At 52.8% G+C, this 17,748-nt stretch overlaps 1 protein-coding gene across 1 annotated transcript; it reads left to right on the top strand.

The window, feature by feature from the left end:
- Positions 1 to 490: 490 nt before the first annotated feature.
- Positions 491 to 10,726, top strand: ASB18 (ankyrin repeat and SOCS box containing 18). Its single transcript, XM_069021590.1, has 5 exons — positions 491 to 956; positions 1,831 to 2,098; positions 8,403 to 8,901; positions 9,476 to 9,589; positions 10,541 to 10,726. Exons 1-5 carry the CDS (start codon positions 647 to 649, stop codon positions 10,724 to 10,726), a joined length of 1,377 nt encoding a protein of 458 aa, XP_068877691.1. The 5' UTR covers positions 491 to 646.
- The last annotated feature ends 7,022 nt before the right edge of the window (positions 10,727 to 17,748 follow it).

Here is a 17,748-nt window from a genome sequence, read left to right as displayed (position 1 = left end):
GCCAGGCTCTATTCTTGTCCCCACCACGGATTTCTCCGGTGACCTTGAGGAAAGGAGCCTCGGGGCAGTGGGAACAGGGAAAGCTGTGCTGGCATCCGATGGCAGCAGGGTCTGGGTGCTTTCTCTCTCCTATACAAGGCACTGTCAGGGAGAGCAGCTTCCCCTGCCAAAGCCCCAGGAGGATTTGTACCTCGCTGGCCTTTGCATCCCTGCAGGGACATCCCAACATTCCAGGCTGGGCCAGTAACACGTAGCCCAGATTCTTCCAGAGAGCAACCACAAGACCGGAATCTCATAGGAGCACCTCAATGAAAAAAAAAAAAAGAAAGTAGAGGGAAGAAAAACCTCCCAGAGCTCAGAGGACACAGATAAGGTTATTGGGGATGGACAGACAGCAGGTGACTAAATTTCTTTATTTTTTTAAACTTTCCTAAATACTAGGCACTGTTTTCCTCCCAGCCTAAACAGCAAATTGGAGCCTGCAAATAATCCAGCAGTTTAATCCAAGAGGTGCTGCTGCAGCACAGCCTGGTGACCGCCTGACCCTCACTGTACCCCGTGTCCCTCGTGATCCATCCCCTCTGGAGTTATAAATACGCCACAACAGAGCCTGGACTGGATTATAATTAGACAATGAGCCAAGAGGATGGAAACAATGAACTGTAAAAGCTTGGCTGTCCCCCCAGCCAGGACGTGCACACCAGGAAGCACTGGAATGAGTGAGTTACCAGGAGCTGGGACAGGAAAGCTGAGGATTTCCTCCAAATTGGATCCGGAGCATCCCTTAGCAGCTCGTGCTCCCACCGCCAGGTTTTACACAGCCCTGGTCACGGGAGACCTGAGGAGCCTCCAGGTGCTGACTGAGCGATACCACCACGATGTCAACCTGGTCTTTGAGATCAGTAAAAACGAGCTGCAGTGGCAGGTGAAAAGCCAAGCCTCTATTGGACTCTCAGGTACCTTTCCTTTAAGGGCCAGGCGAGGAAAATGAAATAAAAGGGTGTTTACTAACCCTAAACAGGAGAGGTGCAGTGCATTTAGGTGCCTTAAGTGTTCCCAAGGTGGATGGTGTCTGGTTAGCCCACAGGTCTGGCCACAGATATTCATCACTTTTCATATTTTCTTCTCTTCTGCATGTAGTAACCCAGTGGAAGTGTAAAATCTGTGCATCCACATGATTTTTTCAGGTCAGGATTTAGACACTGTAGTTTGGGAATGCTTGCAGGAGGGCTCACAGCCCAAATTCCTCATGGTCCTATCTGGGAGAGATAAGAGGCTCCCAGGAGAGTGGTAGCTGGTGCCTCCTCCTGAGGTGATGCTCCCCATGGTCCCAGGTGCTCATGGAGCATCATGCTCAGGAGATGGTCCAGGAGGTCCTGGAGCTGCTGGGAAATGCAATTCCTCACTCTGGCTGATCCCAAACCCAGCACATCCCATGCCCAGCCCTCCATCCCCCTCCCAACATGCTCCCACCTGGCTTGGGTGCCTTCATTCCCAGCAAAGACAGCCTTTCCCTCCCTGGGGAATTCGTGAGCTGCCTTTTAGCTCCTGCCAGCCTCTTGCCCACAGGATTGCGTGCCCTGGTGGCAGGCAGGGCATTGGCTTGCCCACCTCATCCCACATGAAATCCTGCTCCTGGGTGAGCACACACCGAGGGAGTTTTGAGGGAGTTTTGTTTCCCCTCTTGCCAACCAAGTGCAACCAGCCCCTTTGGAACACCTAAATCTGCCAGAGAAAACGGGAAAAGCAGTGTCTGGAGCTGGTCCAGCCACAAGGCCGGTGGGCAGGGGATGGTGATCCAGGGGCTCATCCCATTCCCATGTCCTGCAGGGCTGTGGGCGCTGGAGGAGAGGCGGGAGCTGAGCACCCCGCTGTGCCTCGCCGCCCGCCACGGCCACCCCGACTGCCTGCACCACCTCCTGCGCCACGGGGCCGACCCCAACCTGGCCCCGGGGGGACAGGGACCCCTGCACGAGGCCTGCCGGGCTGGGCACAGCGACTGCGTGGGGCTGCTGCTGGAGTACAGGGCCGAGCCCAACCTGCGGAGCAACGAGGGCACGGCCCCGCTGCACCTCTGCACCACCCCGGACTCCCTGGGGTAAGGACGGGGTAAGGGGTAAGGACGGGGTCCCATCAGCATCCCACTGCTGGGGCCGTCCCTGGAAGTGCTCAAGGCCGGGTTGGATGGGCTTTGGAGCAACCTGGGATAGTGGGAGGTGTCCCTGCCCCGTGGCGGGGGGTGGAATGGGATGAGCTTTGAGCAGTGTGGGATTCCATGATAACCTCACTGTGCATCCTCTGTGCACAGAGCCCAGGAGTTTTGCCTGTGGGAAGCAAAAAAAGATGCCATGATCCATGGCAAGGCTTCCCACATGCTCCCACATCTCCCAGCTGCCACAGGAGAAACAAAAACAAAAGCACATTTTGGAGCCAGGCACGTTGCACAGCCTAAATCTTCTTCCCATGGACAGGAGCAACCCAGTCCCAGCTTTTCCTTCCTCCTCTTTCCTGACTGCTTCTCCTAAAATCAGTGTCTCCTGAATCCCAGATCCAGCTCATTTCCCCCAGGAGATGCTCAGGATAGGTCTATGGGATGTGGAGCAATCGTCCCACCCCCTGACCCCACACAAGATCCACCTTGGTTCGTAGTCAGGGCTGAGGCTCATCCATGTGCATCCACATCTCTCCCTGGATCAGCATCACACAGATGAGCATAAAAAATTGCCTGGAGAAATATGGAAAAATATGTTTCTCTAGGACTTTAGGTGCCTGGATCATCAGACACATGGTATCAGGATATTTTCCTTTTTTTTTAATAAAGAGCTCAGCCACTTGATATCCTGATGAAACTGCTTAGGGCCACAGTGAATTCCATCACCTCCCAGCTTGCATGAAAAGCCAGCCTGGCTTCCATCCTCTGCCCTCCAGGCAGGAAAGATTCACTGGAAGTAGGTGGTGAAAGCAAGGTTCCAACATATCATGGACACAGGGAGAGTGTTCTGGAGAAGGGAAGCAGCCAGAGAGGGAAAGACTTGATCCCATCTTAGAAATTAGTCTCTGCAAGATGTCCAAAAATCAAGTATTAATGGCATTCTGGTTCAGCCAAAAATCTAGGGATGAATCCAACACATCCTTGGTGCCATGGGGGCTGGAAGGGGCAGGATGGGAAAGGGAGGATGCTGCAAGCAGCCCTACCATTGACAAGGAGCTGGCTTTAATTCCTTCACCTGAGCTCTCCTTTGACCTTAAAGCTTCAGCCTCCAGCCCCATCCTAAAATCCCTGCGATTCCTTGATTCCCTGAAGAGATGGGGTGACCAAACCAGCCCAGGGGGTGCAGAGGATCTCCTGGACCCCAGAGGTCCAGGTGCCCTGGTTTTGCTTCCAAGCTTGGAAAAAAATACGATTTTATATATGTGTATATATGTGTATATACGTGTAAAAACAGAGCTGTTCTCACCGATCTGCATGTCCCATTCCCTTGGAAGGCAGAGGGGGATGGCAGCACAGCCACCAAGGGGATCAGACAGCCCCAACGTGGGAACAGCTGAGTTGTAAAGCCCTGGAATATTGGGGCTTTATAATGGAAATGCTGAGAGCCCCTTAACTACGGCGCCCGGCGCTACGGGGGCTTCTACAATAACTAAGCCAACTCCCTTGAAAGATCAAAAATTAATAGACATTTCAGACAGGGTTTGAGGTTTCGACCACTGCTTTTTCAATCGCAAAGACTTTGCTAAAGTTAGAGACTGAGGAGGTCAAGCTTTGGGTAACACAAACATTTCCCCTTTGATTAGGGGGAGACTACTTTACCTCGCCTCCTTTTTTTTTATTTTATTATTTTTTTCGTTGAGTAGTAGATTTTAGGTCATCCTTAATTTTTTACTGACAACAAAGAGCAGGTCATTGACCTACATAGAGAGCTATTTTATTTTTCTCCCTCTCGATAACAATGGCCAGAACACCTATGTGCCAGGTTCTTCTGTATTCCCATATACTCGGCAATTCACCATGGGGGCAGGACTTAAAACCTTTGAGCCTCTCAGTGACTGGGATAAAAAAAAATTATCTGGGCTTCCTTCCAGCCATTTGAGCTTCAGAATCCATGAGATTTCAACAAAAAGGATATCAGAGCTTTAATCTAGGGGCTTTTTGAAGAGATGGAAAAAAAAAAGTTCCAGTAAAGTTCAGTCTTACCTTCTTCACTTTAGGAGCTGTTCATGCCAACGTCGGCCTATTTAGTAGAGTTCCTCTCCTTGACCTCTTTTTTACAGCCGAGATAATTAACATGGTGGGGTAAGATGAGTCTCTAAATTCACTGCACTCTCTCCCTGGCGCTCTCCCTTTTCCCTCTTAAAGCCGGGATGATTAAAGGAGCCTGCCTTTATTGGCACCCCGAAAAAAAATAAAATAAAAATAATTGAGGGGGAGAGGAAGAGTCTCGGCGGCGGCGGCGGGGAGGGGAGAGCGGGCGTGGGGCGGCGGGAAGGCGCCTGGCAGGGATGCAGGACACGGCTCCCGCCTCCCAGCGCGGTGCCCACGGAGGAAGGGATGCTGAACGTCTGTAGAGTCCTCCTTCAGATCTCCCTGAACATCCCAGGCGACCAGGGAGAGCCTGCCTGGAGAGGAATTTCCCTTCTCCAGCCTTGCGCGTAGGGAAGAGGGCTCTGGGAAGCCAAGGGATGGGGCAAGGAGGTGTCACCCCCACTTCCACACAACTCGGCTGTGCAATTCCCTTCTCCAAGCCTTCCCCTCCACCCTGGGAGCTGGAAGCACCACCTGCTCCGAGCCCCCAGAGCTGAGGGATGGGGGGTGAAAGGTGGGATGAGTCAGTGCAGGAGCTCAGGCAGCGTCCAAGGGGCTGCATGCAAGGAGCAGTGGGATGGGGAGCGAGCACCAGAGCTGCCAGGGACAGGGTGGGAGGAATTAGCAGGAAACGGGAGCTGGGCAGGAAGGCAGGTGCCTAAAAAGGCACCGCGGTCGAGACAAGGCTCCCAAATGCCAGGGAGGCGGGTACTGACCCAGTGGACCCGGCCCCAGGCACCCCCCAGCTATTCCAGCATCGTCCGGGGCGCTCTGCCCTCGTGGCTGTGGGAAATAAGCAGCACTGCATAGGGAAAAAAAAAAAAAAAAGCCCAGGGTATTGAAAAGCCAGCATTTAGCATCATCTAGTGCTAAACCTCATCCTCTGCTCTGTTCAGCCTCGCTAAATGCAACACTCGGAGCGTTTGGAGCCATCGGTTTGGGAAGCTGGGGAAGAGCAGCTCCTTGAGGGGTCCTGAGCGAGAAATAAAAGAGGCCAAAGGCAGCCCCAGGGCACAGCCCAAGGCCTGGCCCTGCTCTCTGACATGTGACAAAATGAGGGCTTTTACTGATAAACCTCGCTCCGACCCCAGGGACGGGAGGTAAAAACAAACAGGAGGTTTTTCCTTCAGGAAACCGGGGCCTGAGTGGGTTTTCGGGACGGGAATTTTCCTCCAGCCTCCGCTGCCCCAATCTCCTGCTCCTCCTGCTGGTTGTTCATCGCATCCCATTTCTAACGAAATCCCACTTTCCCAGCCTGGGGATTTTTCATCCCAGCCAGTGGGAGCCATCCTGGCATCCAGGAGGGCAACGGGCACATCCTGCCCTGACTCTCTGATGGGTGAAGAAACAATAATAATAAAAAAATCAACCCCAAATAATTTTCTCCCATTTCATTGGATCCACGAGCCCAGGGCAGGGTAGGGGTGGAGCACTAACACCACTCACCCCAAATTTCCTTTACCTTAAGAGGTGACTTGCCCAAACAAGGAGACATCACCCATCACCTGCAAATGAGTTGGCAATGGCTTGGAAGTGAGTTTAAATTAGTCAAAATTAGGTACCAGGCTGGATGGAAAATAAACCTGTTTGTTGTGCCACCGAATGGCTGCTGAGCTAAACAGAAAACTGAATGCAGCGTGCTCTTTCAGTATTCCCAGAAAATTGGAGAGGAGCCCTTAAAAAAGCAGCAAGCCAGCACTGGGCCTTGTTCAATGGGATTTTAGTCTAATCTGATGGCAACAAGCAGGGTGGGAATGAAAATGCAGGAAGCCAGAAGCGCTGGTGAAGTGTTGGAGCGCGTGAATTCGCGAGGAGAGATTTTAAAGGTTAACAAGGGCATCTACCCAGAACCTGCTGATGCCCAGACATCCAAACAGGAGGCACATGCTCCTCCCAGGCTCCCACCTTTCCCATTCACTGGAAGAGATCACCCCTTATTCATAGCTCCTTGCCAACATTCCCTCTTTGCCAAGGGAGGAGCACCCAGGGGGAAAATTCAATATAAACCAGCTTGGGTTTCTTCCAACAAGTGAGCCTTTGAACCTGACAGCCAGAAAGAATAACCCTCCAGTGATGCAGTCTCTGGGAAGGATGGCATTTCCACAGGAGAATATTTGGGATATCTAGCAGGAGATCAAGAGGAGCTGAGCTCCCAGTAAGGAATTCTCTGTGAGGGAAAAATCCCCACGGCACAGAAAGGATGCTGGGCTGGATGATCCATTCTTTACCTGGAAATTAAGGGCAGGGGAATGTTCCCTCTGTGCTGCCTGTGTGGGTGGAAAGCTTCAGCCTGGGCACTCTCTCCCAAACCAGGGCAATGTTTGTGCCCAAGGTCTCCGGGCACAGCTGCATCCTTGCCTGGGAACGCTTTAAGCATGATCTTCCCCCGAAAAAAAAAGGAAGAAAAACAGAACAAAAGGGGATTTTTCTCACAGGCTGGGCTGCTGCATTTTTGCAGCCAAGTCAGCAATTTTTTTCCCCCACTTTCCCCTGCAGAACCATCCCTTGGTTTGCCCTGAGTATGTTATTTTAGGGTGCCAGAGCTGCCTGTGACATCAGGATTAAGTTAATCTGGAGAGGTCCCAAGAGAATCTTTATAATCTTTGTAATCTTTATAATAATAATTACAAATTCCCTGCTGACAAGGGTGGACAAGACCAATGAAAGAGACTGAGTGTCTGAGTGATCCCCTCCAACAGCAGCCAGCAAGCCCCAAGAAAAGCCTCAGGGAGATAAAACATTCCTTGAGAAAGGGATTCTGCATCCTAGAACAAAAAAAAACAAATTGGAAAGGAAGGATCTGAGGGTTTTGGGAATGGCACAACCCCACCTAAACCCACTCACACGCAACCACACCCCAAGCAGAGCACCCGTGGTGGATGCCTCTGGTGAGGGCTGGCACCTCTGGGAGCATTACACCCTCCCAGGCTGCAGGAAAAGATCCTGCAGGATTTTTTTCCTGGCAAACTCAGGCTCGATATCCGTGGGAAAAGCAGCCCAGGGAGGAATTTGTAGATTCTGCACTGCCAAGGACAGTGAAAATCTTCCCACCTCCCATCAAATCCTGGGGGAGGTGATGAGGCAGGTCCACAAAGAGTCAAGTATATTATTATTATTATTATTATTATCATCATCATCATCATCATCATCATCATCATCATCATTCTTTCATTCTTTCATTCTTTTATTATTGTTATTTTCCCCACATATGTTAGCCTTCCCCTGGGCCAGGAAAACCAAGCAATATCCTGGCGCTGTCCTTTCTCCTTGGGGCTCCTCTTCTTCCCCATCCCTGCTGCTGGAAGGAACAGGCTGGGACTTCTCTCCCCGTCATGGTGCTTCTGTGTCAGCCCAGACCCTCCCACAGGGCTCTGGTGACGCCTGAGCTGAGAGAAAAGTGCCTTTAGAGGAAGATTGAAAAGGCAGAGGGGGTTAAAGATTGGTGCTCCTCCCTTAGACTCCATGATCCTTGTGGGTCCCTCCCAGCTCAGGATATTCCATGATTCTAGGAAAACACAATCCTTTAGTGTCCTCTGGACCAAGAGCACAACACAGGTGTTTGGGTCCCTCAAAGGGAGAAGGAAAATCCATTTTTATATCCAAGCAAGTGAGCCTAGGATGGTCAAGGTGTTCAGGAATGGTCAAGGATGGTCAGGGACAGTCAAGGTTGTCCAGATTGTCGAGGACACTCAGGGCAGTCAAGGGATGATCAAGGATGGTTGAGGACAGTCAAAGATGGTCAGGGTGGTCAAGGATGGTCAGGAACAGTCAAGGATGGTTGAAGACACTCAAGGATGGTTGAGATGGTCAAGGACAGTCAAGGATGACCATCCGTGAATGGCGCTGGTCAAGGGCAGGAGGGAGTCATTGCCCAAACCACCGTTGCCCTGGCAGTGGAGGGCACCAGGTCACAGTGCCACCCTGCCCAGCCTCTGCTGCTCCCTCTCAAAACCCCTGAGCACCACAACCCCAGCTCCAGCATGACTTCCATCCTCCCCCCACACCACCTCCCGCCCCATCATCCCTCATGGCTCCAGCCCACACCGCCCCTCAAACCCTGTCCTGGAGCTTCATCCCCAGCCTTCCCACCTTCCTGCAGGTGTGCCAGGCTCCTGCTGAGACACGGGGCCGCCGTGGATCTGCCGAGCGAGGCCGCAGGGGACACAGCCCTGCACGTGGCCGCCAGGCACGGCCTCTGCGACCACGCTCACCTCTACCTGCGGCGCCAGGCGCGCGTCGACACCCGCAACGCGCGGGAGGAGACGGCCCTGGGCATCCTCTGCGGGCAGGCCCCGGGCATGGGCGAGGATTCCCTGCAGCTTTTCCGGCTGCTGTCTGCCCACGGCGCCAGCATGGATGCCCGGGATGAGAGCTGGAGGAGCCCCTTGCACCGGGCGTGTGGGGCGGCCAACGCCGAGCTGGTGCGGCTCCTGCTGCGGCGCGGGGCCGACCCCAACGCCGTCGACTACGACGGAGTGTCCCCGCTGGGCTGGGCCCTGCAGGGCGCTGCCTCCCACAGGGATCTGCGTCCCCACCTCACCATCCAGCTGCTGCTCAACCACGGCTCCCAAAAGATATGGCCCCCTGCCTTCGTCAAGGTACCCGCCCCAAAATGGCGCCCGGAGATCCCCTCACACCGGGGGCCTTGCGGTTGGGAGCTTTGGGAAGTGTAAAGGTGGCGGGGTGGGAGAATTTGGGAGAGGGGACGGTGGCGTTGGGGAGTGATGGAAATGAAAGCCCAGCAGAAGGGCAGGATGGAGCCAGCGTGGCTTAGAGGGATTTCCCCTGCCTCGGGAATGTCAGAGACAGGCTTGGCACAGGAGCCGCCGGTGCAGCCGCCTCACGGCTCTGCGTTCCATTGATTTTACACCAAACCATAAAGAAAATATTATCCTGCCTTGTCAGGCACAAGCCAAAAATGTAAATAAGAAGCAAGGGCTGCATCCCGAGGATGAAGTGCCTCAGCAGGGCGGGGTCTTCCAACTGCTCCACAGATGGAGCAAGAGCTCCAAAACGTGCCAGGAGAAACCCCCCAGCTGCCTGATCCCGGCCTGTGGCCATCCCCAGCCTGGAGCATGCTGGGCTGGGACAAACCCTGGCTGCAGCAGGTGGATGTTGTCCCCCTCTGGCCCTGCCTGTCTCTGTCTGAGGCCCCACACTGTCCCTGGACAGGTGCTGAAATCCTGCGCTGGCGTGCCGGAGGTCATTGAAGTCCTCTTCAATTCCTACTCACAAATCCCAGTCTCCCAGGAGTGGGTCAAGGCTGTGCCAGAGGAGGTGTTCCAGGTGAGACAGCGCTGCTGGTTTGGCAGGGGTGGCTGAGACCCAAGGAGGGGGATTTCCCCACAGAACAGGGATTTCTTTTCCCCACAGAATAGGGGATTTATTTTCCCCACAGAGCAGGGGATTTCTTTTCCCCGCAGAACAGGGGATTTCTTTTCCCCACAGAACACAGATTTATTTTCCTCACAGAACAGGGGATTTCTTTTCCCCACAGAGCAGGGGGTTTATTTTCCCCACAGAGTGGAGATTTCCCCCCCCCCACCCAGACTTCACTTGGACAGAGAAAAACCAAAAGGAATATTCCCTAGAGCACCACCACACACCTGATCCCTCCAAGTTTGTATCCCTTTGGCTCCACCATCCTCAGACTCCACATCCCTACCCCAACCTGCCATAAAATCCACTCTCAGCCTCTGGAAGTGACCCTGGAGCCAGAGCACTTCCCAGCAGGAGCCCGCATCACTCATTTTGGCTTGGAAAAATCTCCTTCTCAGATGTGCAACAGGTACAGCCAGCCCTCTCTGGGATGGTTTGGGATAGCTCCTGGCCCCACAGGGTGAGGAATGGCTTCTGGAATGCAAACAAAGCCTTCAGCTTGTTCTGGGGAATGGGAGAAAGGATTTTTTTTTCCCCCAAATTAAGGAAAGGCCGAGGCTGCATAGCCCAATCCTGCTTTGCTTCCCTGTCTCAGGAACGGGGTCTCTTCTACGCCAGCTTTCTGTGGGATGCTGCTGCACCCTCCCCAAGGCTGGTTTCCTCCAGGAGAATTCCAGAATTCCTCAGCCACCCTTTGCCTGTGGAGCTGTGTCGATGCACAGACCCCTAACCCACAGTCACACATGGGCTCCTTCCCTCCTTCCCTTAGATCTTCAGCCCAAAACACCCCAGCTTCTTTGTGAATCAGGAAAAGACCAAGCCCAGGTGGGTGATGCTGGTGTTGCTCTCTCTTTGCAGCAGCACCAGCCTTTCTACGAGTCCCTTTTTGGGCTGGCGGGCACGGCCCGGTGCCTGCAGCACTTGTGCCGCTCCGCCATCCGGACAAATTTTGGGAGCAAATGCCATTCCCTCATCCCTCTGCTGCCCGTGCCCAAGGCTCTCCGTGACTTCCTGCTGCTGGAGCCCGAAGGAGTCGTGCTGTGAAGGAGCAGATCCAGGTCCAAATCCAGCCCTTCCATGGGGCACAGCAGCATCCATTTGTGCCGGGGGAGCCAAGGAGCGCCGCTTTCCATGATGGATGGCTGTTTTCCAGGGATTCACAACAGAACTAAGCTGTTCTGGAATTTGTATAGATTTCCTTTCTTTGTTTTAGTTTGGTTTTGGTTTTTTTTGTCTTCTAATCGTGCTTTACATAGATCGTCAAGAGGAATAAAATGATTGGTGGCTGGAAGGAGCTGGCTGCAGGTGGGAATAGTGCTCGTTACGGGGGATCCCTGCAAAGCAGCGGGGTGAGAAAGGAAGGACAGGGTGGGTGGCTCAAACCAGCCCAGGTGACCCAAACCAGCCCACCTGGGCATCAAATCCCCTGGGATAAATCTCACCTGGGAGTGGCACAAGCAGGGGTGCTGTGTAGAAGCCTTTAACAGGATGCAAAGTCCAGTGGCATTAATATAGACCCTAAAATAAATTTTTAATTTTTTTTTTTTATTTAGGAGCTGCCAAGAATGTTGTGGTTATTCCACACAGGAGGATGATATTCCAGCTCCCTGCAGTCCATGGGATGCACCAGCACTTCCCATATCCCTGGTACCTAGCACAGTTCCCAGGCTGGTGCATGAAGGTGCTGGAAAACCCAAAATGGTGGTGGAGGTGGGGCTTTCATTTCCCACAGTGACCTGACCAAAGGTAGCAGGAGGAGCGAGGATTTGTTTCTCTCAGGTTCCCCAGATTAATTCCTGCTGAACCAAAGGATGTGCACACATGTATCCCTTGGGAGAACAGCTGTCTTCATGCCACAGTGCTCCCCAAAATTCTTCCAGTGCTGAATTACGCTCAGTTTTGGTTGTTTCCTTTAAAAAAAAACACCAAAAAATTGTATTATTACATTTATATATATCTATGATATATTATTGTATATCTATATATATATAAACTCATTTTTCATGTTTGGCTGGACTTTGCTTGGAAAGCAGGCAGCATCCCTGGCTCTCAGAGCTGCTGCCCGTGGAGCATGGAAACGGGGAGGAAAAAGAATTCTTCCCTTCTCCCAGCTTCCACCTGCTGCTTCCACAACTTCCCTCACCCTACATGGATGAGAAAGAGCATCACCAAACCTTCCCAACGTTCCCAATCTTTTGTGCCTCTCAGGGAAATGCCCCACCCCAAATGTCCGTGGCCGCTTGAGACCTGGCCCCTCGTGCCTTTCGTGGCTGTTTGACTCCACGGTTTGTTTTGGTGGGAATTGAAGGGGATTTAGGGAAAACGCAACCTGGCTGGGCCATCCCGTTCGTTTGAAGCAACCCAGCCTAAATTTTGGCGCTCCTTTCATCTTTTGTGTGGCCTGGGGAGCGGCGAGAATGTCGCGTTTTACCTCTGGGTCCCCAGAGAGCGAATCCCACCGGCTGACCGCATCCTCATCCCAAAATCCCAAATCCCCGGGGGCGGAGGGGGGGAATGCACATCAGAGGGGACAGAATAAGTGGGTCTGGGGGGTGACAGAGGGGACAAGGGGTGTCCGTGGGATGGGGACACGCGTGGGGTGGTGGTGGGGTTGGGGGTGTGCGCGGCGCCCCGCGGCCGGCAGGGGGCGCGCTGCGCTCGGCCGTCGGGGGCAGCCGGGACCCCACTGGGGAGCCCCAAAAACACCCGAAAAACGAGATTTCAAGGGAAAAAATGTTCCCGAAAAAGCCGTTTCGGGGGGGGGGGTGGGTGGGGGAGTTGTTCTCCCCTCGGTTTGCGCCGTTCTGCCGGCGGCGGGGGGAGCGCGGCGGCGGGATGATGCTCCGGGCGGGATGGTGGTGATGGTGCTGATGCTGATGATGATGATGATGCTCCGTGTGGGATGATGCTGATGATGCTCCGGGCGGGATGATGCTGATGATGATGATGATGATGCTTCGAGTGGGATGATGCTCCGGGCTGGGGTTAAGTTTGGCGGGCGGTTAAAGACGCGTTTGACTATTATATTTAAATATATATCTATATATACACCCCAAATATAGATTTTTCCCCTTCCTGGCGGCGCCTTGTTTTGATGCAGATGTTCTGGGGAAAGGCTCGTTTTTATTATTATTTTTGTTGTTGTTATTATTATTATTTTCCAGCAGCTAAAGACGGGAGGTCACATTAACTTCTAATACGGAGACACATAAAAATGCGATTATGCCTGCTAAACAGAACACAGTAGGCTGCTAGTTAAGACAATGAGATTTCCAGGAAGCGATGCATAAATTCTTCAAAAAATGACACATTTTTCACGTTTCATTCCAATTAAATTACTGAGGCAGCTAACACAGCGCTGCGCCCGTCATACATTTGGGGGAAATGAAGGCTCTCTGTGTTTCTTCTCTTTTTTCGCCCTCTTTTTCTTTTTTTTTTAAAGTAGATCTGGATGTGCGTGTTTTATGAAAGACGTTTAATATTAAGCTGCTATTAAGGAAAAAAATGTCAGAGACCTTCTCTCTCCTCGAGGATTTTTTTTTTTGTGTGTGTGTGTGTGTGTGTGTGTGTGGTTAGGCTGCTCCTGCTCGTTTTCCCACCCTGCGGTATTAAACCACCGATGGTCCAGCTGCAAAACAATTTCCAAATAATGGGAATTCCCCGCCCTGCTGCACACACCTCTCTGATTGCAAGGAGCTGGGGACAATTAAGGAGTGATGCGCACCCCTCCCACAGCAAAAATAAAAAGGTTTTGCCGTCCCGTCTGGTGTTTTTTCCTTACTCGGGGACCCTCTGGAGAAGGATCGAGCCCCCCCCAGGGATGGGAATGGGGGGGGGAGGGGGGTGGTGATCCCAGTGGGAAGCCGGGTTTGCCTCTCACAATCTGAACAGGGGCTCGTCAGGGTGATAATCAAACCCCGAAGTGGCCCCGGTAATGAAAGAGCGTTTGATTTTTATTATTTATTTATTTATTTATTTTATCCCCCCCCCCTTTTTTTTTTTTTTTTTTTTTTTTTTAAAGCGCGGGCTGCGCTGGGTGATCCGCAAAGCGATACGAATCAGAAATGAGATTTTTTTTTTTTTTTTTTGAAGTCCTAATGAACCTGATTGCAGGAACATTTATAATCCCCCATGGCTTTAAATGAAATCAGATATAATCAGGAGCTATGGGGAAAGGGAGTGTTTACAGGCAGAGATTGGGAAGTGCTGCTGTATTAGTAAAGATGCTGCTCCTTCTATTGATGTCTGAAATGATGGATAATGTGAGAATGGCAAATATACTATTTGTCTAATGGCTCTGCAATTAAATTCCCCTGTAAATGACCCATGCCTCATTTCATCCTAATCTATGGAATTTTGATTGAATTCGTCAGCTCTAATTGAAAAATACTGCACTTTAATGTCTGCAGTGCAGTTTCAGGACCGCGCTGGTTTTAATGAGACGGTGCCCCTCTGACCTGGGAATATTTTAGACTTTTAGTCGGGATTTTTTTTTTTTTTAATTTTTTTTTTTTAAACCAGCGGATTTCTCCACTCGGTTCCACGAAAAGCCGGGAATGAGAGAGTGCGTGGGGTTTGCCCCCCACTAAACTCTCCGTAGCGGCGCGTTTGATTAAGGTCTCCTGTAAGGCTCTTAAAATACTCGGACTCCGGTGGTTTAAATATGTGTCCATTTAAAATCATTTCTAAAATAGCCCATTTCCCCTTCTCCGAACGAATTTCAGGATAAGAGCCGGGATTCTGGAAGCCAAATTTCTTTTTTTTCTTTTTTTTTTTTTTTTTTTTTTTTTTTGCTTTTGGGTTTTTTTGTTTGGTTAGTTTTGTTAACCTGCACGGTGTTATTTTTACCATTTTAGCCTCTTTTTTTCCTTTACCCGAAAATCCCAAGCGCCTTCAAGTTTGTTAGAAAAGGGGGAGAAGGAGGGGGAAAAAGGAGGAGAAAGGGGGAAGAAGGGAGGCGGGACGGGGGGGAAAAAAAAAAAAAACACAGAAAAAATAAGCATGGGGTGGAAGTTGGGGGGATCCCCCCCGGGAGGGCAGCCTGAGCCGCGGGGGGGGCTGGAAGGGGTTCAGACGGGAACACGCGAAGGAGTTAATGGGATTAAGCGGCGAATGAGGGGTTGGGGGGTTGTTTCTTGGTTTGCTTTGCTCTTTTTTCCCCCCTGTGAAGGGAGGGGGAAGGAGGGAGGGAGTTCCCCGCGGGCACGCGTGGCGCGGGGGGCGCATCCCTCCGTGCACAGCCAGCGGGCAAATCCTGCCCTCTCAGCTCCCAAAACGCTGGAATAAACCCAGAGCCACGCACGGAACTGCCTCCCCCTTCCCCGCGGGTTGGAGGAGTGGGAGCCGCGGCTGCATCCCTGATTTTGGCTCGCACCTGATGCCTGCCTCATTAAGAAGTCACTGATTTTTGGGGGGTAGTTCTGCTCAGGGCCTCTTCTCTTGCTCACCTGCCTTTCCTAGAGGAAAAAAAAAAAAAAAAAAGACTTTAAAAGCACAGTAGGGTGACGTTTCCCACGCAATTAAAATGTCCCCGGCGAATGCAAGAATTAGCTCGAGCCTCTGCGAGCCCGACTTTTGCTTTGAATAAAGGCACGGGATTTATGAGCTGCTGGAAAACAGAGCTGTCCCCTCTCTGTGGTGCCCACTGGGAGGATGGGCACCAATCCCGTGTGTCCCATGGAAATCCAGCCTGGAGGTGCCCAAAGGGCCGGGAGCAGCCGGCAGCTCCCAGGCCCGGCTGGAGGGATGCTCTGCCCTGTGGATTCCCACCTGGAAGGGCTCGAGCACATCCCAGCCTTCCTTCCCGGCTCCCTTCTTTCACTTTCTCGCTCCAAAAAGCTGCGTCTGCTCCCTGCCTGGATTTGGGGGATTGTTGAGCCCACACTCCGCACCCTGGAGGGAGTCACACCCACCCCACAAAACCTGCCCGCTTTAAAGATGCCTCCACATCCCTGCTGCTCCTCCCCTCGCAAGGTTTTTGGGGACAAAACCTGCCGGAAAGCCACCTGCTCCTCACCAATCCCCACTCCGGGTGACACGGGAGCAGCATTTTGGTGCCACATTTCAAGCCGGGGCCACGTGGGACCAGGTCTGTACCCGCACCACGGCCCAGCCAGGGGGGAAAGGTGCTCCCCTAACCAAGCCTGACCCTTTGGAGCATTGATTTCCACGACATCTTTCGGTTTAGCCCCCCTGGGAACGGCTCTTGCGGTGTCCCAGCGGCTGTGGGGGTCCCTCCGTGGGGCTCCCCTCACGCCTGCTCCACTTCCCAGGCACAATCACGCTCCGCTTGCTGCTGCCACAATCAGGGGATTGCCTGATTTTTTTTTTCCTTTTTTTTTTTTTTTTGTCTCCGGGAGAAAAAAATCAGCTAATTATGTGCCGAACAAAAAGCCCATTCTTGCCCGAAATAATACTCCCGTCCTGCAAAGGCACTTGTTTGTGGGCAAATTTTGAAGGGGGCTGACAATAAAAACAGCTGCAGGAGCTGGGTGTTGGTACACATTTCCATGCCCCGCCGGATTACCGTGCCTAATTATCTCTGCCCTTCCCGCAATCCAGCGGGGTTTTCCTGAAAAAGAGAGGGAATTTTTTCGCCCCTCTTCGCTCACTTTGCTGTTTAAACGAAAGCTTTGCTCTGCTCCGCGAGGATTCCCAGCCCGCTCCGCTTGGTTTGGGAAGGACGCTGGAGCGTTTTGGGGTTTAGCTCGGCTCCGTCCGCGATGCCTGGAAGGAGAGGGAGGCAGGAGAGGGCTGCAATCGCCGGGTGAAGCACGGGAATGGGGAAAAAATGGGAGAGGAACAGCGGCCACGAAGCATCCACGGGGAAAATCCCACCCTCTCCGGCGCTGGGAAAAATCCCGAGCGCCGCGCTGCTGCACATATGGTGGCCTCCGCAAGACGGAGCCAGGACATATGGAAATGAGCTGGATAAGTAAACTTTTCCCAGTCCCTTGAAGTCGGAGATGGGCCCCAAAAGTGTTTGTGCACACACATCACACAACCCCCCCCTCCCCATCCCCAGCGGCAGCTGCTTCCATGGCCGTGCCCACCCTGTCCCACACCTCCGGGAAAAGCTGCTCCTCCGGCAGAAAGGCAGCACCGGGGAAGAGGGAAATGCCAAAATCCGTGCTGTGGGCGACCAGCAGGGCTCGGCACCCCAAAAGCTGCATCCAGGCAGGGATGGGGAGCCAGATGCGGGACTGGGCAAAAACTGAGCCGAGGCCCAAAAGTAATAAACCTCCCCCCTAATTGTTTCTGCCGAGAAAAGAACGTTTTCAGATGGTGGCTGAGGGATAAACTGACCCAGATATCCGGGCACGGGGCGGGGGGCAGCTCCCAGCCCTGCGTTTGGGGAAGACAACAAGATTTGGGGGCGGGAGTTAGCAGGGAAAGGGTATTTTTGGGGTATTTTTTGCAGATGTCACTCGCTGAGGGCTGGGACCCAAATCCCACAGGGCTCATTTTGGGGCGGCAAAAGCTTTGAGAGGGAGCTCCTTTGGGATGTGCAGCTTTGGGATGTGTTTTAGGGGGTCTGGAGGGTGCCTGGCCAAGAGGGGTAGGCTTTGGGGGACAGAGCATGGTTGTCCCCACCCTTGGCACCTAGCAGCCCAGCTGCCACCGGGGTGGCACCTTCCTGCCGGGATGTGCAGGCCCCCGGCACGACATCTGCCATCCTCTCCTGGAAAACACGGGCATCAATTAGCGGCGGGTCATTAAGAGCTTCCCAAGCCGACAGGCCAGGCAGGAGCGGGATCTCCTGCTGATCCTTAGGTTTTGGGGGACCCTCCCCCTAGCCAAAAGCCACTTTGAGCCAGGGTTTGTCGGCAGAACTCCCCCCCAAAGCCAAGCCCAGGGGCACAGCCAGCACCATTGTCCCGGGAAGACTTCAACTTCCCAAAGGCAGGAGGGATCCCACCCCCAGCCAACTCCCCTCCTTTCTCTTTTTTTTTCCCCCCCTCCCTCTTTTTTTTTTTTTTTTGCATTTAATTTTATTTTCCAAACCACTTGATCTTTGCTTGGGAACCTCCATTAATTGCCTGGGTTTGCCTCTTCGCCTGGTCCCT

This window comes from Aphelocoma coerulescens, chromosome 7 (assembly GCF_041296385.1).
Source record: "Aphelocoma coerulescens isolate FSJ_1873_10779 chromosome 7, UR_Acoe_1.0, whole genome shotgun sequence".
In the NCBI taxonomy this organism is placed as follows: domain Eukaryota; kingdom Metazoa; phylum Chordata; class Aves; order Passeriformes; family Corvidae; genus Aphelocoma; species Aphelocoma coerulescens.
The sequence above is the reverse complement of the archived record's forward strand: the minus strand, read 5'-3'. Positions and strand labels throughout refer to the sequence as shown.

Bases quoted from the DNA above. Each gene is read 5' to 3' on its own strand.
- ASB18 (XM_069021590.1), top strand. From the start codon at position 647: ATGGAAACAATGAACTGTAAAAGCTTGGCTGTCCCCCCAGCCAGGACG. The intron at 2,099-8,402 runs GTAAGGACGGGG...ACCTTCCTGCAG, and splicing joins ACCACCCCGGACTCCCTGGG to GTGTGCCAGGCTCCTGCTGA. The intron at 8,902-9,475 runs GTACCCGCCCCA...GTCCCTGGACAG, and splicing joins GGCCCCCTGCCTTCGTCAAG to GTGCTGAAATCCTGCGCTGG.